Consider the following 25657-nt stretch of genomic DNA (forward strand, 5'->3'; position numbering starts at 1 on the left):
CAAATTTTGCCACTGACAGATTTCTGAGATCCGTTTTTTAATTTAAGTGGATAATACACTAGAGTGTTTATGCATGACCTCAAATTTGGATATAATTAGTTTTAAGGTAAATTTGTTATCTGTTTACTGAATTTATAAACTATATACTTCTTTCTTTGCTTTAACCCTAACCCATGGCACAGGTATAGTTCAGTAAATGATCTTTACTAAGCAAATTGAAATTTAAAGCTAATTGCTTGACATTATTTTTCTTTAAATCCATTAATTATAAATTGGGTACTTTAATGACTTTTTAATTATAAAATGCCCATATTACAAAAAGTATTAATTGTAAAAAATTAAACAGTATAGAGAGAAGTATTCAGAAAATTTAAGTCTGTTCTTCAGAATCAGTTATATCTATAGTCTTTAAAAATTATTCTTTAATTCTTTGTTGTATTTTCCTGTTGTTAACCTGGTGCACAGTAGCTGTTCACTGAATGTTCACTGAATTAACCAATGCTCTTTCCCAGTCAGGAGCTGATCAATTTCTCTGATACATTTTTCTTTTACAGTGCTATTGGTATCTAATTTCTATAAAAGATGACTTTTCAAGAGTCTGAAACTAATTTTTTTAGCTATTATAGAAGTACATTCTGTCATCAGCACCTAAAGATTAAATGTATATAAATAAGGCTCCTCTCATACAGTAATTTATAAAATCGGTCTGCATGGCTTATAGTTACACTCTGTCTAATGGTTTTCGTTTTCAGGCCTCCTAAAACTTGCATACAGGTTATACTGGTTTGTCAGCTATGATGAAAGTCCCTGATCATTCAGTTTCTGAGTTACAAAGTGAATTACTAAGAAGTTACACAATCTTGGAATTTGAAGAAATGCTTTGTGGTATACTTTATATTAGAAAGTGGTAACAGCTTCTTTCTTAAGAAAAGAGGCTGCTGCTGCTGCTAAGTCGCTTTAGTCGTGTCCGACTCTGTGCGACTCCATAGACGGCAGCCCACCACGTTCCTCCATCCCTGGGTTGCCATTTCCTTCTCCAAAGAAAAGAGGCTAGTTTTTCCAAACTCTTCCGCTTTTATATCAGAATATTTGGAAAGGTATGTGCTTGCCCTGGAAAAGAATTCTGGCTGAATCCAAAGAAGCTTATTTATCTAAAAGCTATAATCTTACCTCAGTTCAGTTCAGTTGCTCCGTCCTGTCTGACTCTTTGCAACCCCATGGACTGCAACACACCAGGCTTCCCTGTCCATCACCAACTCCCAGAACTTGCTCAAACTCATGTCCATCGAGTCGCCGTTGCCATCGAACCATCTCATCTTCCGTTGTCCCCTTCTCCTTCTGCCCTCAATCTTTCCCAGCATCAGGGTCTTTGCCAATGAGTCAGTTCTTCACATCAGGTGGCCAAAGTATTGGAGCTTCAGCTTCAGCATCAGTCCTTCCAATGAATATTCAGGACTGATTTCCTTAAGGATGGACTGGTTGGATCTCCTTGCTGTCCAAGGGACTCTCAAGAATCTTCTCCAAGACCACAGTTCAAAAGCATCAATTCTTTGGTGCTCAGCTTTCTTTATAGTCCAACTCTCACATCCATACATGACTACTGCAAAAACTGAAAAATCTTACCTTTTAGTCTTAAATTCCCAAGGATATCTTATATACAAACTGTTACAGGTTAACTCCATCAAAGTTGAAATTACTTTCTTCCATAAATAATTATTTTCTGACATGGCATATATTTTAGTACATCGGGAGATTGCTTTTACTTTTATAAGATTAATGTTATTATAGTTTAAAAGATATTAAAGCTTTTTTTCCTTGGAGAATATAAAATTGTTGGCTTGGAACTGAAAAAAAAAGAAAAAATATATTTTTCAATGGTCATAATAATACCAAGACAGAAATTAAGCTGCGTTTGCTTTCCCCAAAGACTCTTTCCTATTACAAACTTCTGGATAAATAGTATAATGGAGGGATAATGTATGATGATCAAATAGGCTCTAACCTAGTTGGCCTGTATATCTGATTGAAAATACCAGAAAGAGAAAGAACTTAGAAAACTAACATTAGATACTTAACATGGAAAAAAATATATATGAAATCAACATCATACTTCACCAGCATCATACTTCACCATTCATGAAACTCAGGAATAAAACAGTGAGGTCTGCTACACCGCCACCAGAATATTGGTTGATAAAGATTTATCCTACTGGCTGTACATGTTTTAATACACAGGTTAGAGACACAAGACTAGCTAGTGAGGAGCCAAAACATGCTTGTGAGTGTGAGCAGAGGGCCTAGTACTCAAGAGGAATTTCTGATTAGGGCAGTAATGGCAAAATAACTTATCAGGAAAATCTGGATGTTAGTTACATGGTCAAAGAAAGGGAATAGAAAATTTGCACACACACACCGAGAAAGGTAGATGACCATTATATCTTTAAAAGAACGTTCAGGTTCACCAGGAATCAAAGAGATGCATAATTAAAAAGACAGTGTTATAGTATGTTAAATTGGTGAGATTAAAAATAATAATACCAGACAATGACAACTGCTGTTGTATACTGTGGATGGAACTCAAATTGCTGTGCTTAATTTAGAAAGCAGTCTAAGCAATATGTATCCATCGCCTTATCAATATGGCAAAATCTCACTACATGATCTTCATTTTTAAAAAGCAAGTTACAAAGATGCAAGTATCCATTCTGTTTTTGCAGAAATATATATGTATACTTACACATGGGGAAGAGAGTTCAGAAAAGAATATCTAGAAATTCTGCGGGGATAATTAATAATCTCTGATCATGTTTCCAATCTTAGTAAGATTGGAATGGTTTATCTACTTTTCTGTGTACCTCTATTTTTATAATTATGTCTAGTATGTGTATTTATATAATTGGAGGAAAGAGCTCCTATTTTCAGTATGGTACAAATCATTGGAGAAAAGTCATTATTAAAAAGAAACAACAGGAAATTTTAGGAAGTATACATATAGTGACCTGAAAACACCATTTTATAATATATATTAGTTATTTACCAGGCAGATGTATTCATAGGTCAGTGGTCTATTCCAGTCAAGCATTTTGTATTTTTACTTGTTTAAAAGATGTATAAGTAAAAAGCCTTATGAAGTTGATCTATTTTGAAATTTATTTCCTTTCTTTTTGTGACGCATTGTCTAACTTTGGTTCCATTTCAAACAGTAGAAGTAAAACAAATTTACTTATTTTATCATTTAAGACAGTAAGAAATCATAGCTATTTCCCAGTATTACAACTCCAGTTATTAAATTCTAGGAGTCGGTGGATCCTGGACTTAACTTAAATGCATTTTTTTGTGGGTTTTTTTTTTTTTGGTCCCCTTTGTACATCCAGGTTTTTTTCCAACTTTTTTTTGAAAATTTCAAAACTTAAGAAAGGTGGAAAAGAATTTTTACAGCTGATATCTACCACCTTGATTATGCGAGAAAATTTTCACTGTGATTGCTTTATCTACCACCTCGATTCTGCAATTAAATTTTTACTAGGATTGCTTTATCTCCGATTTATACAACTCTTTGACCCTCTACTCATCTGAAAGTTCATCTTATTTTTCTGTGCATTCCAGATTAAGTTGCAGATACCAGTGTTGGTGGTGGCCTAGTTGCTGAGTCGTGTCTGACTCTTGCGACCTCATTCATTGGCTGTCACCTGCCAGGCCCCTCTGTCCGCGGGACTCTCCAGGCAAGAACACTGGAGTGGGTTGCCATTCCCTTCAGGGGATCTTTCCGACCCAGGAATCGAACCCAGGTTTCCTGCACTGCGGGCAGATTCTTTACCAACTGAGCTACCAGAGAAGCTTCTCAGTGCCGGTGTCCTTCCCTCTAAATGTTTCAGCATGCACAGCACAGACTCGGGCTCAGTGTTTAGAATTCACCTTTTTTCCTTTGAGGCAAATTTACAAACAGTAAAATACACGTCTCGAGTGTACTGTTTGATGAATTGTAAGAAATGAATGTCCTGTGGTGACCCAGTCTCCTGCCAACTAGCTTCGCCCCTGAAAGGCCCCTCCAGCCTCTTCCCAGTCAGCAGCCCCCAGTCCTTGCAGCCCCCCACTCCCCCCACTCCAAGATCCACTATAGTGATTTTTTTCTACCGTAAATTACTACTGTCTGTTCTAAAACTTCATGTAAATGAAATTACACAGTGTGTATTCTGTATAAAGATTTTCATTCATCATAAGGCACTGAAATTCAGTCATGTGGCATATATCAGTAGTTTTTTTATTGCTGAGTAATATTTCTAATTTCAACCCATTTTAATATGAACTTTTGAGATTTGTATAGTAAATATTGTTATTTGATATTTCTTGGTTTATGCTTAAATAAATTATGCTCTAATGATTTGATGTGTACTTGATTCCCTGTAATTTGTTTATACCATCTTACAACAAAAGTTCATAGTAAGTTGTTATTTATCAGATATAATTAAAGTGCAGAGAAATTAAATGCTTCTCTGAATACAAACACTGTGTTCTCAGAAGAGTACTATATATAGAATTTCACTTGGTTCACCTTAATAGGAATTTAAAGAGATAAGAGTTACATTAATAATAGCATAACTCTATTTGAAAAGTCAACCATTTCAATTATTGGCATATACTAATTGTTTTAAAAGGAGGTTGGGGAGCCATATGTGGATTTCAAATCTATATTTCTGTAATCTGAATTTATTTGCCCAAATAGTGCTTTCTAAACAGATAATCTGTTCCTTACAGCAATATATAGACAGTAAGCACTCTGTGAGTAGCCTGGCTTAATAAAGGGTTGACCTATTGTCCCTTCTTTGCATTAGCTAGGTACATCTCCCTTAATAAGTGTCAGCTTTGATTTCTTCCTTCAACTGAGAATTTGTACAGTGTATTTTTCTGTTTAGAGACACTTAAAAATCTGCCTAAAGCTAAGAACACTCCATACCACCCCTGTACACTTAAAACAGACCTCCTAAAGCCCCTGCATTCATCTTTTGCATCTCATATTACAAATTCAATAAATGGAGTCTTCAGGAATCACCTCGTTTTCTCTCTTTTACTTAAACCTACGTTCATTTCACTACCAGGACATGTTTTACACCAAAAAATAATGCAAATCTGACCACGTCTTACATTTCTCGTACCTCTGTTCTAGGCCAGATCTGATCATCCCTCACCTACACGCCTCTGTGCTGTGTGCTGTGCTAAGTCAGCTCAGTCGTGTCCGACTCTTTGTGACCCCGTGGACTGTAGCCCACAGGTTCCTCTGTCCATGGGATTCTCCAGGCAAGAGTACTGTCCTGGGCTGCCATGCCCGGTCAGGGGATATTCCTGACTCAGGGGCCAAACCCACGTCCCTTAATGTCTCCTGCGCTCGCCGTCGGCTATGTTTCTCGTTGTTTTTACCACTGATGCCACCTGGGAAGCCCTTACATGACTGTAGTCGCCTCTCTTTTTTAATTTTTATTTTTTAGTGGAGTATAGTTGATTTACATAATAGCCTCTGAGTTGGTCTCTCTGAAAACCACTTTCCTTACAGCAGCCAGTTTCTAAAAATGTGTGTGTTTCTGTTGTTTTTCCACTGGACTTGGAGTAAAATCCAAATTGTTTGCAGTTCTGTTGTCCTTAGCTAGGCTGGTTGCATTATACCCTGTGTGTGTCTTGTTCGGGAGTTAGAGATCTGGGCAGGGAAACTCGCGTTACTTCAAAGTACTTTAATTAGTACGAGCATTTTTACCTTATAGTTGTAATAGAATTCCTATACCTTAGAGTCATAGTTTATTAACTGGAAAAAAAAATCATAGATAATTAATTGATTTCCAGTCCCTTATTTTGGCAGTTAAATAAAAAGCTGTTTAATTCTTCTTCTTCTTTTTTTTTTCCTGTTTTTGATTTATTACAGATCGAGCTGGGAGCATCAGTACCCTTGATTCTTTAGACTTTGCAAGATATTCAGATGATGGTAACAGGGAAACAGATGAGAGAGTGGCAGGTAAGATTCTAAAGACAGATTTGGATGTTTTTCCCATTCCAGAAATAATGAAATGACTTGAAAAATTCTCTTCCTTGTACAGTTCAGTATGTGAATAGAATTAGATAGTTACTATACAAAGTTACGTTACTCAAGTATTGGCTTCAGGGAGCATTCCTGAGTGTTCACCAACCCCCAACTGCTCTTTCCAGTGATGCTCTGAGTTTTTGGTTATGTGTGCCTGCAACTACTGAGTCCTGCTTACATCTAACAGTTTACAGCCATGCAGTTATAAAACTGGTGTAAAGCAGGTGTCAGTCAGCCATGGTTTAGTGCAAAGTTAGTTGGACCTTGCTCTCCTCATTCCTTTTATCCTCCAGACTGGGGCTAAGTAATATTTACATGGTATATAACAATGCAACTCTGCTGATGGTTAAAAGTTGGTTTAAACACTTCCGTGCTGATTGGTGATCAGAACTTAGTCTTCATTCCTTGGATTCTCCCTGGCCGCCACTGCATCCCTCTAGAAACTTCATTTGACTTTCCTGTGATCCTGAAAGTAAAGGTTGTTAATGCTTGGTCCACTCAGGGCTCCCTGGACTTGGCCCATTCCAGAAAGAAGAGCAGCATCCTTTTTAGTTGCTTGGTTCCTCACCCCAGTCTGCGTCCCTTCTCCACTCTCCCACCAGTTTCGCCTTTCTGGCATCACCATTGAGTCTGTGGGGACTTCAGAAGACCAGTGTGTACCCTCTGTACCCTGCCCTCATCAGATGAGGCCAGTGGGGTTCTCCTGGGGTCCACCCTGAATCTACCAGTGCGGAAGCTCTGGCTCCTCAGATCTCAAGTGCCTGCTGCCTTTCTGGTGCTTCAGGCTGTGACTGTCAGTTACTGAAGTAGCTCCTGAATGTCTTTACAGGGATTGTGGTTTTCACGGGATGTTGACTCTGAGATAGACGGGAAGCCACCCTCAGTGAGGCATTTTACCCCGCTGGGGTGGTGCGCACTCCTGGCGTAGGGAAGATGCCACATGGGACAGGTGGAGCCTCTGAGGGCCCTGGGGCCAGGGGGCATCCACACGCTGGCTTCCTCTCTTCATCAGCCCTGTTGAGTTTTTTTTCCCTTTACTGGAACAAGGTTGTTAAAACCTACCATACATTTGCCTGTTCTAGTCATCATGAATAAAGATGAGTGCTATTGAGCGCTAATTTTTATATAGCACTTGCTCTTTTCTGAACACTTTGTAAATGTATCTTAACTCATTAAGTTATAGAATTATCCTCATCTTCCACTCCCCAAGAAACTGAGGCACTCAGAGAGTCTTAAGACTTCAGTGGCAGAGCTAAGACTCAAATGTAGACAGCCCAGCAGCAGAGCCCACGACTGATCATACTATATGCCACCTCTTAGGGTGAAGGATTAAGTTTGACCTATGTAAAATGACATTCCAGTATGTGATTTTCATTTATTGCTTGATAAAAGAGTTTAAAAATCTCAAACAGTATTACATGATTTAAGGGAAAAAATGATGAATCATTTTTAGTTCAGCAGAGGCTCAGAGAGGACTCGGCAGTGAGAACAATATTAGTGTCAGCTGAAGGGGGAAGTCATTGGGAGACTTCAGTGCAGCTGCCTCCTCAATTGCCATGATTTAGTTGTAAACATTGTTAGCTGACAGATGACACGGTAATTATCTCTTCTCAATTACTGGCCTTTCAATTAGCTTCTAAGTTACTACCAATGGTTAGTAAAGAGCTGTGTCAAAAGAGCAAATCACATCAGTGATATCTGAAAATTACCAAATCAAATGGGAATTATTTCAGTAATTTTAGGACTTATCCTCCTAATTACATCATTTGTTAAGTGGCATTATGTTATATTTAATTATATAGTAAATGTTAGATATTATATGTTTGTGTTATTTATTAAGTGTTAAATACATGGTATTTTAGTTTATTTGAAACTACTGACTCATTTGAAAAGACACTAATGCTGGGAAAGATTGAGGGCAGGAGGAGAAGGGGACGACAGAGGACGAGATGGTTGCATGGCATCACCGACTCAACGGACGTGGGTTTGGGTGGACTCCGGGAGTTGGTGATGGAAAGGGAGGCCTGGTGTGCTGCGGTTCATGGGGTCACAAGGAGTCAGACACGACTGAGCGACTGCACTGAACCAAATAGGTTTAGTTTTGTATATTGTATTATTGTTCAGATGGTTATGTATTTGAAAAAAACTTCAACCCAGAAATAGACCAGGTCATTATTTTTCATTCCTCTAATTTTTATTTGAAAACCTAAAGTCAAATTTAAGAGTTCATCGTTATTCTTGTTATTAGGTATGCTAGTATTTTAAATTAGGAGAAACATGGATGTAAAAGCAAGATGTTATAACTAAGCAAAATACTACAACCAAACATAACTTAGAAAGAAAATTTTAAATAGTTGGTAGTTTTGACCTTATATTTTTAATCTAAAGATTGTACTCTTTCTCTAAGTTTGGGAAAATAAAGTAATTTTTGCTTACTATATAATGCAAATCACATCAGTGATATCTGAAAATTACCAAATCAAATGGGAATTATTTCAATAATTTTAGGACTTATCCTCCTAATTACATCATTTGTTAAGTGGCATTATGTTCTATTTAATTATATATGTATTTATTATATAAATACATCCAGTCTTGAGAAAGACAGATAGTGTGTGATATCACTTATATGTGGAATCTAAAAATAATACCAGTGACTCTATGTCTAAAACAGAAATAGACTTACAGACATAGGGAGCAACCCCGTGGTTCCCCAAAGCGGAGAGAGAGGGGGGGATGGGACAGGTGAGGAGTGCAGGAGTAATAGGTACGAACTGCTAAACGTGACGTAGGTGAGCAGCAAGGGCTTACTTCGCAGCACAAAGGTCTGTATCGAATGTCCTGTAATAGCCTGTAATGAAATACAGGCTACAAAAAAATGGAATGACTATGCTATACACCTGGAAACTAACACAATATTATGCGTCAGTGATACTTCAGGATAAATGAATGAATGGATGCAGTCTTTGATCTTCACTGGGAAAAGGAAGAAAATGCATGTTATTCCAAGAAAATAATCTTTCAACTCTTAGGGCTCTTGTACCATAGCCTGTTGTTGAATCAAGTGTGTGACATGTGGCTGAAAATTTAAATGAATCACAATTCCCATTTCTGAAGAGATTTTTGTCTCTTTATAACCATTGGTAGTAACTTAGAAACGAATTGAAAGACCAGTAATTGAGGAGAGATAATTACCGTGTCGTCTGTCATCGGCTCACACGTAACCCTTTGAGAAAGAGCAGAAATCTCTTTTGGATGTTCCTGTACCAGTGTTGGGCAGGAGTTTATAGATAACAGGTTTTGAGTCCATTGCCCCATGACGCAAATGTAGAGTCTGCGCCAACCATTAATAAACTGTTTATCTGACATGTGTGTGTGTGTGTGTGTGTGTGTGTGTGTGTGTGTGATATATAAATATGTATGTGATGATGTTCATCATCATTTTCCTAAATTTAAAAATCTGGTTATAAGTCTGTGCAGGTGTTCCTTTGGGAGAAGATCTCTAAATGAACAGATGTTTATAGGGCACCATTATTTTGAGTTTTGTGCCAAAAGAACTAAGACTTAGCAAATATTTTAAGATAGTCGTGATGCACACTTGCACATATCCCAGGTCATTAGTGCCTGATCTAGTAGTGCCCCGATACGATACCAGTATTATCCAACTTTGATTGAGAAATAACTGTTTCAGCCAATCTAGAATGGCTGATGCTGACTTAGTCATTAATTATTTTGGTAAGATTATAATATGCAGTTTTACAATATACCTATATCTTTGCAGTTGTTACTTTAGTTCCACTAAAGTTGCATTCAACAGTGTTGGGCTTGTAGAGGGTGGGATAGTGGAGTGAGCAGGCTGGTAGCTGGTTCCTACAGTGTTTTTTAAAAGCATTCACTTCTTTAAACATTCTTATGAAGAATCAGTGTTTGAAAACGACTTGGAGGTTGCTTGGTATAATGTATCACTTTACAGAGTAATAAGTCTTGAGTTATAATTCAATATCTTTTAATAAAGAAGTGACAAATTCATATGTGTATACATATATCTGTTCAGACCTTTCGTGGAAAACTTTTCACATAAGTTCAATTATCTGATCAGACTGTGCCTTTATAGAGATGTGCTGTAGCTTCAAAGATATGCCTTTGTCTTTTAAAGTCTGTATTATGCAGTGAGACACATGCAGCAGAGTGAGTCCATTTCGATGAGCACTGGCTCTAAAAGCAGTGCTAGCTTCTGGTGGCATTTGGCAATGTGCGTGGAGGTGTGCACAAAAACACAAACTCTCGCCGTCTGACATGGGTTTTTCTGGCTTTCTGTGCCTGGATCATGCATTGTTTTGTTCTCGGTCACCTAAACTTCACCAGTTGAATTGAGTTGTTTTTTTTCCCACAGTTTGTGTTTTAACCAGTTTTTGTGGTTTTTTTTTTTTTCCATATTCTATCATTCTGGTACAGGGCATTTCTGATCTGCAATTGTTCTATAATATCTCTTAGTAAATTGTAAGTTACACTGAAAGTATGATATGTATACTTTGCTTATGGTATAGTGAAGTGCTTTTAAATCAAAACCTAGAGTTTTGAAATAGAAGAAAAGTAAATCTATTCTGTACTTAGCTTACACATCGAATCTGTGCAGTCTGACTTTAAATACAAACTCTGAGAGTTTCCAGAAGTGTAATTTTTAGGGAAAATGTTTCTACTTTGTTGCACAGAAATGTTTGCAGATCAGCATTGCTGACGACCAAAAAAATAGTCATATACACATCTTCTGATTTTTAGCTGTGCTTTCGTGTTGCTGCACTGAAATTCTGTGCATCAAAATAATTGGCCTTCATGTACTAGGTGTGATTCAGTTACATCTTAAGTTTTTAATGAAAATGTGCAAACTGAGTGAATTCTGTTTTTCCCGTATATTTTATAGCTCTGTTGTCTCTGATAGCGTTTCATTTGCCATCTTCTTTTTTCTGTTTATTAGTAAATCAGGAAAAAGTTGCATCTCTAAAGTTTTAAATTTACTCATCTTTATGCAGAACTATTTAAATAATAATTTTTTAAATATCCAGTTGTGACAAAGATCACTTAATTTTCTCAGAGCTTTACTTCACAGAAATGACTTTTCCGTCCAATGCTTTTTCCTTCGTAGCAATATTTATATATTTTAAAGAAAATTCCAAGTAAAGACATAGTTAAATCTTGCTCATGATGAAACATTTCAAAAAGCTCATTAAAATGTTTCCTCAGTTATTCGTGTTTATTGTATTAGACTCTGCAGTAACAGGAGAAATCTTTAAGTTTCATTAGTACCTCTTAATGTGAACAAATATCTATTTGAAGAGTTGTCAGAAACTTTGAAATTCTGCTTAATTTTATTCAATATCCTTAGATAACTACACTCTTATTAGAATTGTACACAATCATTTGCTTTAGAATGATTTTAATTATAACTTAAAAAACAAGCATATGTCTATTCTTTGGCTTTAAGTGAAACCTAAAATAAATCCCTTGGAACTTTTTTTAGATATGTGTTTAACATATCTGTGCCTGTTTACAGAACATATATACTTGTTTGTAGAAAAATTGATAGACATCCCACATTTGTAAGATACTTAAAACATACTTCTTCAACATCTTAATGAAAGAATATATTCACTGTTCCTGTATGTTGATTTAAAACATTATTCTAGATAAATATATTTTTTTAATCCTAAGATTTTCTTTAACTGTATTTGCTGAACTTCATCTAAGTTTTGTCTTTTCCCCTAAAATGATGTCACCTGGAAACATTCCATTACATTTCTTACCTAGACTGAGTGAAGCACAACACCTAAGGTTTTTATTTGCCTTAATGAGAGTATGCCATAGATTTTATTTTTAAATAGAGCTATTCCTTGTCAGACAGCTGGAACACTTGATCAGTAGTCCCCTGTATTCTAAAATTATGGAAAACATTCACCAGTTTGCTTGCAAATCAACTCTGCTGCATGCGTTCACAAGTTTCATAAAGATTGCATGCTTTCTGTTTTCAATACAAATTGTATTTTTTTTTCATACCCATCCTTGCTTTTTATTTTTTATTTCTGTTTCCCTTTTCTTGGTTGGATGCCTGTGTGTGTTTATTCCAAATCCCTGTCCAGTCCTGGAGTTTGAACTACGGAAAGCCAAGGAGACCATTCAGGCCCTCCGAGCCAACCTGACGGAGGCTGCAGGTGGTGTACATGCAACTTTTCTGAGACTTTTCTGCTTTGACAATGTAGAGGTAGCTGAGATGGTGTGAAATGTAAAGGAGTAAACTATTATTTGTATTTTCTTCCACCAGAACATGAAGTTCCTTTACAGGAACGAAAAAATTACAAATCAAGTCCTGAAATTCAGGTGGGTGAATGGCAGATCTAAAAGTATCTTCCGTATGAGATGGAAGCACAGGTGTGGAAGGCGGAGACTCACAGTACTCTACCCATCTTGTGTCCACCTCTAGGAGCCAATCAAACCTCTTGAAAAGAGAGCTCTAAACTTCTTAGTCAATGAATTTTTATTGAAGAATAACTACAAGCTGACATCAATAACGTTTTCAGATGAAAATGATGATCAGGTACAGTTTCCTTTTTTTTTTTTTACAATAATTTGTTTCCTTTCTAATTTATAATGTACTTATTTCCTCTTTTATCTAGCTTTAATTTTTTTAAAGTTATACATACAGTAAAATTCCATAACACCAAAATACTGAATAGAAAAGAAAGAACATTTCAAGTTGATGAAGATTGGTTTCTATTTTAAGAAACTAGAAAAAGAAAACTAACTGAAGTCCAAAGAAATTAAAAGGAAGGAAATATTAAAAATGAGAATGTATTAGTGATATAGGTAACAGAGAACAACAGAGAAAGATTAATAACAACAAAAAACTGGGTTTTTGAGGTTAATGAAATTGGTAAACCTCTAGCCGGACTTACTAAGAAAAAGAGACAAGAAGCAAATTATCAGAATCTGGAATGAGCAAAGTTATATCACTGTAGATATCCACTAACTTTTAAGGAAGAAGTAACGTAGATGAGTAAGGCTATATCACTGTAGATACCTACCATCTAAAGAAGAAGTAATACCACTTCTCCACAAACTCTTCTAGAAATTGAAGAGAAGGGAATTGTCCAAAACTCATTCTATGAGACCAGCGTAATTCTGATTTCAAAACCAGATACAGACCTGGCTAACAAAGAAAATTGCAGGCTCATTTTCCTCATGAGCATGGATATAGAAATTCTATATAACATTTTAATGTATTAAATCCAACAATGTGTAAAAGTACTAATACACAATGACCAAATGGTTTATCTGAGGAACATAAGATTGATTAGTCCAAAAATCAATCATTGTAATTCACCGTTTTAAGAAACTTTTCAAAAGAGAAATCATATGGTCAGCTCAAAAAAAAACATTTGACACAGTCAAACATGTCTTTCCCGTAAAAACTTTAAAGAGATTAGGAATTGTGAGGAATTTCCTTAGATTCATAAAAGACATTTATAGAAAAACTATCACTAATATCATACTTAATGATGAATGATAAGGAATAGATAAGGAATAAACCAGGAATATCTGCTCTCACTGCTTCTGTTGAACATCATACTGAGCAATCTAGCCAGTACAAGGCAAGAAAAAAAAACAAAAGACATTTTGGAAAAGAAGAAAGAAAACTTTTCACTGGTAATATGATTATATATATCGAAAATCCTATAGACTGCTTATAGTGTTGAACACTATAATAAGTGATGATAGACAAGCTGTAGGATTCAAGGTCAGTAAACAAAAATGAATTGTATTTCTGTATGCTAGCAACAAATAAACATTCAAGTTTTAAAGATACCATTTATAAAAGTATCAAAAAATAGGAAATACTTAGGGATAAATATGATGAAGGATTATGCACTGGAAACTATTATACATGCTGAAAGAAAATAAAGAAGACATAAAGAAGAGATACACTGTACTAATAGATAGGATTCAGTATTGTCAAAGTGTCAATTTCTGTAAATTGATTTGTACTTTTAATACAATCCTAATGATCTCGCCAGCCTTTTTGTAGAGGTTAGCTTATTCTAAAATTTCTGTGGAAATGGAAATAACGTAGTATAGCCAAAACAACTTTAATAAAGAAGCACAAAATTAGGGGACTTCAACTGGCTGACTTTAAGATATTCTAGTTCAGGCGGTATCCTACTGGCATAAATGCAGGCAAATCATTGGAACTTAGTGGATAGTCACGAGATTAACTTGCACAGAAATGACCTTTTGATGCTAACAGAGCACAAAGTAAATTCCATTCAGAAAGCACAGTCTTTTTTACAATTGGTAGTGTAACATTCTGATATCTATATACCTCCAAAAATGAACTTTGAACCATACCTCACACCATATACAAAAAGTAATTCAAATGAATCATGGATTTAAATGTAAATTCTAAAGCCATAAGGCTCCTAGAAGAAACCATGGAAAAATTCATTGCAACCCTGGAAGGGAGGCCAAGATTTCTTGTATATGACACCAAAAGTATGGTGTTCTTCATCAAATATTTGTTCTCATCAAAGTCAGTAGCTTCTACTCTTTGAAAGCAACTCTAAACAAATGAAAAGATGAGCCATGAATTAAAACCTTCACTACCTGTATGACTTGATCATTCCGTTCCTAGATATTACAGTCCAAGAGAAGTGAAGGAAGATATTCATACCAAGACTCCTACGCACTGTTCACACCAACTTTATTTATAATAGCTGACATTAGGGAGACAACCCAAGTATCCAAAAGGAGGCAGTTGAATAAAAAATTCTGATGTATCGTTACAGTGAAATGCTAACTCAGCAGTAAAAAAAAAAAAAATGAACCTCTGACAGATACAACAAAGATTACTCTGAAAATCAATAATCTGGATGAAAGAAACCAGGCAGATAGAGTACTTGCTGTATGCTTCCACTTATAAAATTCTAAGAAATGTAAACCTGTAACAGTGACGGAAAACAGCGCAGTATTTGCCTAGGAACAGGGCGTGTGTGAGGAAAAAGGGGGAAGCGTCGCAAGCGGCCAGGAACACTTGGGAGTGAACAAGTTCATCTGTTTTTTCATAGCTTTGGTGTTTAATCTTTTTTTTTTCCTCTGCTTTGTTTGTTTATTTTTGGCTGTGCCGGGTCTTCATTGCTGCTCTGACTTTTCCCTAGTTGCAGCAAGTGGGGACTACTCTGTAGTTGCAAAACTCGGACTCCAGCGTTGTGGGCTTCAGTAGTCACAGAACATGGGCTCCATAATTGCAGCCCGCAGGCCCGAGATGAAACAGGCTCAGTAGCTGTGGTGCACAGGCTCAGTTGCTCCACGACAGGTGGGATCTTCCCAGATCAGGGATTGATCCTGTGTCTCCTGCACTGGTGGCAGGTTCTTGACGACTGAGCCACCAGGGACGCCCCCAGGTCCATCTTGACTGCAGTGACCTCTTCAGGTGTGCACTCAGGTGTCAGGACTCAGCAGACTGCACATCTTAAATTAGCTTGTGGATTTAAGACTTCCCTGGTGGCGCAGACGGTAAAAGCATCTGCCTACAATGCGGGAGACCCAGGTTTGATCCCTGGGTCGGGAATATCTCCTGGAGAAGGGAGTGGCAACCAACTCCAGTATTCTTGCCTGGAGAATCCCATGGACGGAGGAGCCTGGAGGGCTACAATCCACTGGGTCACAGAGAGTCAGATTTAAATTGTGCAGTTTGTTTTTTATTAATTATATACCCCAGTGAAAGTATTTTATAAAGAGCAGTGTAAGCGCTTATCAATTACTCACCCTTTAACCACTAAATGGTGTTTAATGGTGATCCCCCCTGCCCTTAACGCAGCTCTGTCCCAGGGCCCTCGCTGCTTTCGTGTTTCAAGAGTGAAAGTGGAGCCGCTCCGTCGTGTCCGACTCTCTGCGACCCCATGACTGTAGCCCAGCATGCCGCTCTGTCCATGGGGTTCTCCAGGCAAGAGCACTGGAGTGGGTGCCAGTGGCTGTCTTTCATGTTTAGCCTCTGGCGAAAGTGTAAGACTTTTTACCTGATTTTATTTTTGATCATTTATCTTAGTGGCCTGATTTAATCTTAATGGCTCTAAGATTACCTAAGATTATCTCTTACCTCCCTTGACTAGCCTATAATCTTCTTGAGGCTAAACAAATCTCTGTATCTGCATGTATAGTTGCACTCAATACTTACTTATTGATAGTTTTCTTATATTTTTATCTGCATATAGTCATTGTCTTGCTGATTTCGGGTTCCCTCTTGCCAGTTCTTTCCTTTACTTCCTCTCTTTCCTTTCTGTGGTGCTATGTGAAATTTTCTTATTGTAAATGAACAGTCTTTATTTTCAACTTCTCTCTGAGTATCCTTTTTTGTTTGTTTTTTTTTATTTTAGGAATTTATTATTTTTTATTTCTCTGGTTGTGATGGGTCTCTGTTGTTGAGCGCGGGCTTTCTTTAGTTGTGGGGAGCCGGGGTCACTCTTCCTTTTGGGGCCCCTGGGCTCCTCACCCCTTGGTCTCTCTTGTTGAGGTGCATGTGTCTCTGTGGTTGCAGGCTGCAGGCCCAGTCATTGCAGCCCTCAAATTCTAGAGCTTGCCCTCAGTAGTTCCAGGGCAGGTGGAATCTTCCCGGACCAGGGACGAAACCCAGGGCTCCTACTTTGTCAGGCAGGCCCTCATCCACTGTTCTACTAGGGAAGTCCAGAATATCCTTTTTGCTGTAAAGAAAACTTGTCTCTCCACTGAGGACCCTGTTTCCCTTGTTTTCCAAGTATGAGGTGGGGGTGCATCGCACACTCTAATCCTACACACTTCCTGACTCCCAGGGTGGGATTCACCGGGCACGTACACTTTGACGTTATCACACAATTATGTTGAGTTTTCAAGATATTAGCAATAAGGAAAAGATACATCTCAAAAATGCAAGATCAAGCTGCCACCTAGATTTTTTCATGTCACTGTTTTCTATCGTTTAGGATTTTGAACTGTGGGATGACGTAGGATTAAATATTCCAAAACCTCCAGACTTACTGCAGCTCTACCGAGGCTTTGGAAATCACCAAGTAACTGGGAAAGAGCTTGTGGACGTGGCCAGCGGTGTAGAAGAAGACGAATTAGAAGCTCTGACGCCAGTTTTAGGCAGCCTTCCTTCAACCCTTGAAACTCCTCAGACTGTAGAGGTGAGAGGTGTTAGTAATCAAGTCCACAAAAAGTGTTTAAGCCATGTAGAAGCACACTGTGAGATGCTGAGTTTCTGTTTTTCTCCCATTTTGATTTTAGAACTCCTTGCTAGTACAGAAATTAGAAGATAAAATTAGTTTATTAAATAGTGAGAAATGGTCTTTGATGGAGCAAATCAGAAGGCTTGAAAGGTTAGTACTTAATCATCATTTCTATAAAACCTCTTAAAATTATTAAAGAAATTGACAAATTATATAAACATATAAGATAATATTTCAGTTGTAAGGCATAATTTTTCATATCCTAATACTTCTGGGGGAAACAAATCTTATAATTGCTTATATACTTAATGTTCTTCTCCCCCCAAAAGTTGTTAATCACTGTAATAATCATAAAATCACATCTGTCTCAGAACCAAGGAGCAAGGCATTTTTTCCTTTCTTTGGGTTGTATCCGTAGTCATAAAGGAACTTCTTCGTGCCAACGTTATACATATTTCCGTTCATTATTTCATTCAATTCTTATGATGTGGGTTAGATGGAATTTTCCACATTTTGCACATGAAGAAGGCTAAGTGATAATCCAAAGCATAGATTATAAAAATATTTTTATGTTTTGTAAGAGTGTGTGGCTGCATTTCTATATGAAGCATCAATATACATGGTACAGGAAAGATTAGTTGCCAAACCACTTTCTATTAATATGTTATACTTTTAAATCATTAAACCCAGTATGAGGTTTATGCTGTTGCCAAAGTCTTAAAAAATACAATTCTTCTCTAAGAATCTCTCTCTCTTTTACAGTGAAATGGACTTCCTCAAAAGTGAGCACTTTGCCAGCCCTGTCGTTTGTGACTCTGTTCAACCTTCTTTGGATCAGTCTCCCCACAAACACTCTGAAGACAGTGGACAGAATTCAGTTATAAATAGTTTGGACAAGAGAGAAAACAAGGATGTCCATCTTTCAAAATCAGATGAAGTTGATTCTACTGTTCCTAAAGAGAATTTCCCACAGTCTTTCCCCAGAAGAGAAAGAGAAGGAATGCTGTCGTCTTCTCCATCAAGTAAAAGCACAGTCCATTTTGATAAACCCAATAGGTCAGTATGTGTCCTGCGTTTTGAGATGCATCTTTCAGCTATTCAGTACATTGTCAAACTAGAAGAGTTTCAGTTCTTATTTTGCAGATCAGATACATGAATTTTTGTGTGTCTAGCATGGACTTAACACTTAGCAGAGGCCACATCGCTGCGAAAACTCGCAAGTAATTGCTGAGTTGGATTGTGGTGCAGAGGAGCAGACCGTGCATGAGCTAGGCCCTGCGTTAGCTCAGTGCGCAAGCCGGTGAACGGGATGCGTGCTCTCGGCTGCGTCCGCCCAGTGCTGCTACCTTCTCTGTGTTCCACACCATTACCAGACCCAGTAGAAAGTTTTGATATTAAATAGTAGCCTTTACTAAAAAGGTGATTAGTTCTTGATCTTAGTCCCTTTTCCTGTTTCTGCTTCCATTAGTAACGTTGTGTCATTAATATTATCTTAATTCATTTAATTTTTATTGAATTGCAACGATTGAACTTAGATGACCAAAGCAGGGTCCCTTGCCCCTCATGATTATCTTTCCTAGTAGAGGAGACAAAAAGTATTTGCATTATAATGTGGAAAAAGAATATTCTCTTGAGAGAGGAATATTTACTGAGTTCTTTTTATACATCAGACACAGTGCTAAGCGCTCTACATATGCCAGCTTAGTCGACCCTCACACATACCCTATGATGCATTCTAAGCCAGTCATACTTCCTCCTCCTCATAAATGGAGGAGTATTATAGCAAGCGTTGGGATGTAATAGGAAAGCATGACTAATTTGTTTTAGACTTAAAGGTACTCATTATTAGTGAGAAGTATTTTATTTTATTTTTTCCAAAGCAAACTTTTTGACTCATATGCCACAACTTTGTGTGTGGTTGTGTGTGTGTATGTGTATCATGAGGGGGTCACAGGATTGAAACAGACATGGGCCAGTCTTCAAAGTGCGTCTGATCTCACATGGTCAAGACACAGGCCTAAGAGTGATGTAGTGACGTCTGCAGTAGCTCCATGCATCTCCTCCAGACCCCAGAGCCACTCTCAGGAGAAAGATGACTCTTCAGTTTGTCCAGCTGACTTTTAGCTCTTAACTGTGTGTCAGGCAGTGTTAGTGAGGAGTTCGCAGTTTAAAAGAAGAGTGGAAGTGTTAGCTGCTCACTCTTCAGGACCCCACGCACTGCAGCCTGCCAATCCTCTCGCTGCTGCTGCTGCTGAGTCGCTTCAGTTGTGTCTGACTCTGTGCGACCCCGTAGACGGCAGCCCACCAGGCTCCCCTGTCCCTGGGATTCTCCAGGCAAGAACGCTGGAGTGGGTTGCCATTTCCTTCTCCAATGCATGAAAGTGAAAAGTGAAAGTGAAGTCGCTCAGTCGTGTCCGACTCTTCACGACACCATGGGTTGCAGCCCACCAGGCTCCTCCATCCATAGGATTTTCTAGGCAAGAGCACTGGAGTGGGTAGCCAGTCCCTTCTCCAGGGGATCTTCCCAACCCAGGGATCCAGCCTGGGTCTCCTGCATTGCAGGTGGATTCTTTACCCTCTGAGCCACTAGGGAAGCCCAAATGAAAAGTATAACAATGGTAACCAAGCATATGGTGCCCTTCGGTTACAGACTTTACAGTGTGAGAGAGACTGTCAGGCAGTTATAATATTGTAAAAGGTAGGAATATAAGAGAAGTTCAGCTTGCTTGGAAACACACAATCAGGGTACGTAACCTAGTCATCAGAGTAGGAAAGGTTTCAGGGAAGAGGTATTTTCTAACTTTATACCTAATGAGTAAGTAGCAGTGAACCAGGCCAAGAGATAAGAGAAAGTCTTCCCACTGAGAGGGACTAATAGGAGCAGGAAGAACACTGCACTTGGGAGCTAGAACGGTTTATGAAGACGGAAGCAAAGCATGCAGATGAGAAGACAACAGGAGGGGAAGCTGGAGAATGAAGCTGAGACTAAGTCATACAAACTGTGTTAACTCATTTTAGAGACTTGGAACACAATGGTATCTAAGTTTTAAAAGAAGGTAGGGAAAACCACTAGACCATTCAAGTATGACCGAAATCAAATCCCTTATGATGTACAGTGGAAGTGGGAAATAGATTTAAGGGCCTAGATCTGAAAGAGTTTCTGGTGAACTATGGACAGAGGTTCCTGACATTGTACAGGAGACAGGGAGCAAGACCATCCCTAAGAAAAAGAAATGCAAAATGGCTCTCTGAGGAGGCCTTACAAATAGCTGTGGAAACAAAGGAGAAAAGGAAAGATATACCCATCTGAACGCAGAGTTCTAAAGAAAGCAAGGAGAGATAAGAAAGCCTTCCTCAATGAATCAGTGCAAAAAAATAGAGGAAAACAACAGAATGGGAAAGACTAGAGATCTCTTCAAGAAAATTGGAGTTGCCAAGGGAACATTTCATGTAAAGATGGGCTCAATAAAGGACAGAAATGGTATGGACCTAACAGAAGCAGACGATATTAAGAGGAGGTGGCAAGAATACACAGAAGAACTGTACAAAAAAGATCTTCATGACCCAGATGATCATGATGGTGTGATCACTCACGTAGAGCCAGACATCCTGGAATGTGAAGTCAAGTGGGCCTTAGAAAGCATCACTACAAACAAAGCTAGTGGAGGTGATGGAATTCCAGCTGAGCTGTTTCAAATCCTGAAAGATGATGCTATGAAAGGGCTGTACTCAGTATGCCAGCAAATTGGGAAAACTCAGCAGTGGCCACAGGACTGGAAAAGGTCAGTTTTCATCCCAATCCCAAAGAAAGGCAATGCCTAAGAATGTTCAAACTACCGCACAATTGCACTCATCTCACACGCTAGTAAAGTAATGCTCAAAATTCTCCAAGCCAGGCTTCAGCAATACATGAACTGTGAACTTCAGATGTTCAAGCTGGTGTTAGAAAAGGCAGAGGAACCAGAGATCAAATTGCCAACATCCTCTGGATCAAGGAAAAAGCAAGAGAGTTCCAGAAAAACATCTATTTTTGCTTTATTGACTATGCCAAAGCCTTTGACTGTGTGGATCACAATGAACTGGAAAATTCTGAAAGAGATGGGAATACCAGACCACCTGACCTGCCACTTGAGAAACCTGTATGCAGGTCAGGAAACAACAGTTAGAACTGGACATGGAACAACAAAACTGGTTCCAAATAGGAAAAGGAGTACGTCAAGGCTGTATATTGTCACCCTGCTTATTTAACTTACATGCAGAGTACATCATGAGAAATAGTGGGCTGGATGAAGCACGATCTGGAATCAAGATTGCTGGGAGAAATATCAATAACCTCAGATAAGCAGATGATACCACCCTTATGGCAGAAAGTGAAGAAGAACTAAAGAACCTCTTGATGAAAGTAAAAGAAGAGAGTGAAAAAGTTGGCTTAAAGCTCAACATTCAGAAAACGAAGATTATGGCATCTGGTCCCATCACTTCATGGCAAATAGATGTGGAAACAGTGGCAAACTTTATTTTGGAAGGGCTCCAAAATCACTGCAGATGGTGACTGCAGCCATGAAATTAAAAGACGCTTACTCCTTGGAAGGGAAGTTATGACCAACCTAGACAGCATATTAGAAAGCAGAGACATTACTTTGCCAACAAAGGTCCGTCTAGCCAAGGCTATGGTTTTTCCAGTAGTCATGGATGGAAGTGAGAGTTGGACTATGAAGAAAGCTGAGCCCCGAAGAATTGCTGCTTTTAAACTGTGGTGTTGGAGAAGAATCTTGAGAGTTCCTTAGACAGCAAGGAGATCCAACCAGTCCATCCTAAAGGAGATCAGTCCTGAGTGTTCAGTGGAAGGACTGGTGTTGAAGCTGAAACTGCAATACTTTGACTTCCTGATGCGAAGAGCTGACTCATTTGAAAAGACCCTGATGCTGGGAAAGTTCGAAGGCTGGAAGAGAAGGGAACGACAGAGGATGAGATGGTTGGATGGCATCACCAAGTCAATGGACATGAGTTTGAGTAAACTCTGGGTGTTGGTGATGGACAAGGAGGCCTGGCGTGCTGCAGTCCATGGGGTCGCGAAGAGTTGGGCACGACTGAGCGACTGAACTGAAGTTTTAGAAAGAGTTCTCTAGAGTGTAGTGGTAATTAGAGGGCAGCAAGAACGGAGACTCACAGGATACCTGTTGGAAGAGTCCAAGAAGGAGATGGTGGGATTTTCTGTATTGGAAAGACAGATAGGTTTGTAAGATAGTTAGAAGGTTAAAAAAAATTGATTGGATTAGGAGGTTAAAACTAAGGGAAGGATGAAGGCTTTCTGGCTCGGGCAGTTAGGTGTGTTGTAGCTCCCTCCACAGAAAGAATAGGGGAGGGGGGACATAATGAGCAAACAGGCTTCAGCTTTGGCACACTAACTCCATAATCAGGTGCTCCTGGGGGCCGCTCTGTGGTGTATACTAAATAACCTCTGTTATGTAACCTTAGATGTTTCCACTTTTCTTCGTAGATTGAGCGCATAAAATACAACTCCTAGTTACAATATTATGAATACTATTACATAGAGACCAGTGTTATTTTACAAATGTAAATGTTTTAACCTTCTTTATTAAACAGAAATAGGCTAATATTTTCAATTACAAAAAAATCCTTCATTTAAAATAGATGTGAGTGTTGAATGAGCCTCTCCTTCATTTAGTTTTAATTTTTTGCTCTTTTATGTGGGTTTCTAACATTAAGGGCTATCGTTATCATGCCATAGATCTGCAGAACTTCTCAGCAACATACCAGGTTATCCTTTGCAGCCACTCATTACCTTTCTGGGACCTTAGAGAATTAATTAGGGAAGGGGAGAAAAAAATCCTCATTTCAGGTGTTGCAAACACTTTCTATAGTCATTGACCTGCCATACAACTTCAGTTTTAATCTATTAACATTTATAAGACATTCATTCACATAATATCAAGCTCTTTTAAGCTCAGCAGCTATTGCTATTCCTTTTTCCCTGTATGATTCTCCAGTGAAGTGACCTTAAATCTTTTGTGGCTAAGAAATTCAAGCATGTGTGGGGTAGGATTCATGTAATGATGGGAATTACAACCTGCAACTTACTTTCTCCTTGAACGCCGGTTTAACCTTGGGCATCGTCCTGTCTTCATCCGATGTCTTCTTCTAGGAAGCTGTCTCCTGCTTTCCATCAAGCACTACTCTCTTTCTGTCGAATGTCAGCGGATAGTCGTTTAGGATCAGAGGTAAGTTATACCAGATTCCTGCAACTTTCTTAAAACATTCCGTTTTCCTTCTTAGCATTTTACCCAAAAAATAATTGTAATACAACTCTGTTTCAAGTAAAAATCTAAGAAATAAATCCAGTTTTCCACTTTCAAGAAAAGTAGTTGATTATTTTTATCTTTGGATTAAAGCTCTGTTTAGTGTGAAGGTGACTCTTGACAGTCTAGTTTTAATTTTTTATGTCTATCAGACTACAGCTATATGCCTCTTTATGGTGTAATTTAGACAACCAAGTCAGATGTATGTATTATTTATAACTTCAGTTATTTTTAGATTACTCCATTTTTAATTTCTCTAAGATTGATTGTCTTTGATTGCAGAGTAAATTGGCTCTCACATTTCTTTTCATCAAGTCCTTTGTAACTGTTGCAGGCTTACCTTAAAAGGGTATTTTTTCCCTCCCTTCTTTGTACTTCTCCCTTTCTATTAATACCTTTCTTGTGGTTGATTCTACGTCACCTCTTCTGGGCTCTGTCCCACAGTGTCGCTAAGAATGTGACAGAGCTAGAGAGTGGTTTGGATGCAGTCTGGCAGCTCCCATGGTGAGACTGGGGCAGCCCCCATGGGCTCCCCCTTTGTCTTCATCATACAAACTACTCTTTCACCTCAGCCAAAGACCATGACTTTGTGGGTACCTTTCCCCCAAAACAAAGATTAAAAGCCATCGAGGCTGCCCCAGTCCTGTGTTACCACTGTTTGTTCCCGGAACGGAGGCCTAGGAAGCCTCCCTGTCTGCCCCCTGCTCCCCTCGTGTTTTCAGTCCGTTTCTGGTCTACAGAAATGTTTGTCCTGTTTGGAATCTCAGGTGGTTCTTGGTTTTTTCCCTCCTCCTCACAGATCATCCTTTTGAATGTGTGTGTGAAACAGGAGTGTTTGAGACAGGGTCCAAAGCATAGCCTTGCTGCCGCCTCGCGCCCAGCAGCCCTCCCGTGCCGGCCTTGACTAACCCTGTGGTCTTCCAGGTGTCTCGGATTGCAGACAGCGAGGCGAGCGTCATGCTGATGCTGGGGCGCTGCCTGCCGCACATCGTGCCTAACGTGCTGCTGGCCAAGAGGGAGGTGAGGCCCAGAGAAGCCCTGTCACCCCTAGACCGTCCTGTCGTCCATTTTCCGTCGTTTTGAAGCTTAGTGTCATATTTTCATTTTGTTAAAGTCTGTTACTTGCAATCATGGTCTTACTTTTGTGCACGCATCTCTGCTCCTAGAGAATGGTTTTACACCTCTGCCAGGTGAGTTCAGTGAAGCTGCATGGTGTTCATGTTTCCAGTTTTGCTTAAAGCATCATTAGCTTTTGCAGCACTAACTATTACTGTAGGTCCATTTATGCGCCATGAACACTGTCCGTTCTATACAGTACCAGGTAACTAATTTATTTGATCTCTCTCTTGATATGATATGCGTGACTTGCCTACAGAAATAGACAGTCTTGGGATTGAACATTAATAGAGACTAATAATATAACTCTTTTCTTACATGTACTTGTAGTTACCTCTTATTAATGTTAGTTTTATTGTATTTGTTTAGCAGTAGTTAGATTTGTCTTAGAATAGGATAGTTATCATATTGCCTGCAATAACTTTTGAGAGTATCTTTTTTATTTTTCTTGTAGCTAACCTGTTATTGACAGATGCTTTAAATGTCTAAAATAGAGTAGCAGATTTATTTTGGTACGCATTGCCTATGTTATAAGCCATAAATACTACAGAAAGTATTTTGAGTTATATTTCGCCATTAAAAGATTAAGGAAAAATTATCTGTAATCTCATTTAAATAGTGAATGATTTATTTGCAAACAAGTTTATTTATTTGAATTATTCAATTTATGAAATCAATTTGCAATTCACAAATTTTTTAAATAGGTTAAGAATATTATCGAACGTGTCCTACAAGTTTTCTTTTGTTATCCTCTTAATCTTTACCACTGGTTTTAATCATAATTCATGGGACCTACAGTATGATAGGTACACAGTGCATTGGCAAAACCCATATGAGAGCTTATCCTTAATTATCTGTTTAGCACAAGAAATTTATACTGATCCTCAAGAAAACATATGTAGAGC

At 38.4% G+C, this 25657-nt stretch overlaps 1 protein-coding gene across 5 annotated transcripts in view; it reads left to right on the top strand.

The window, feature by feature from the left end:
* RELCH (RAB11 binding and LisH domain, coiled-coil and HEAT repeat containing) overlaps nucleotides 1-25657 on the top strand; it is a 112517-nt gene that overhangs the window by 18856 nt on the left and 68004 nt on the right. For 3 of the 5 annotated variants that reach the window (XM_068993645.1, XM_068993646.1, XM_068993648.1), the window contains exons 2-10: nucleotides 5912-6001; nucleotides 12202-12273; nucleotides 12384-12439; nucleotides 12543-12656; nucleotides 17071-17274; nucleotides 17375-17466; nucleotides 18079-18372; nucleotides 23483-23558; nucleotides 24561-24656. In XM_068993645.1, coding sequence (XP_068849746.1) covers nucleotides 5912-6001; nucleotides 12202-12273; nucleotides 12384-12439; nucleotides 12543-12656; nucleotides 17071-17274; nucleotides 17375-17466; nucleotides 18079-18372; nucleotides 23483-23558; nucleotides 24561-24656 — 1094 coding nt within the window. Of the gene's footprint in view, nucleotides 1-5911; nucleotides 6002-12201; nucleotides 12274-12383; nucleotides 12440-12542; nucleotides 12657-17070; nucleotides 17275-17374; nucleotides 17467-18078; nucleotides 18373-23482; nucleotides 23559-24560; nucleotides 24657-24802; nucleotides 24827-25657 lie in introns of all 5 variants that reach the window. The other 2 variants (XM_068993647.1, XM_068993649.1) reach the window with 2 other exon arrangements.

This window comes from Capricornis sumatraensis, chromosome 21 (genome assembly GCF_032405125.1).
Source record: "Capricornis sumatraensis isolate serow.1 chromosome 21, serow.2, whole genome shotgun sequence".
NCBI classification, from domain to species: Eukaryota; Metazoa; Chordata; class Mammalia; order Artiodactyla; family Bovidae; genus Capricornis; species Capricornis sumatraensis.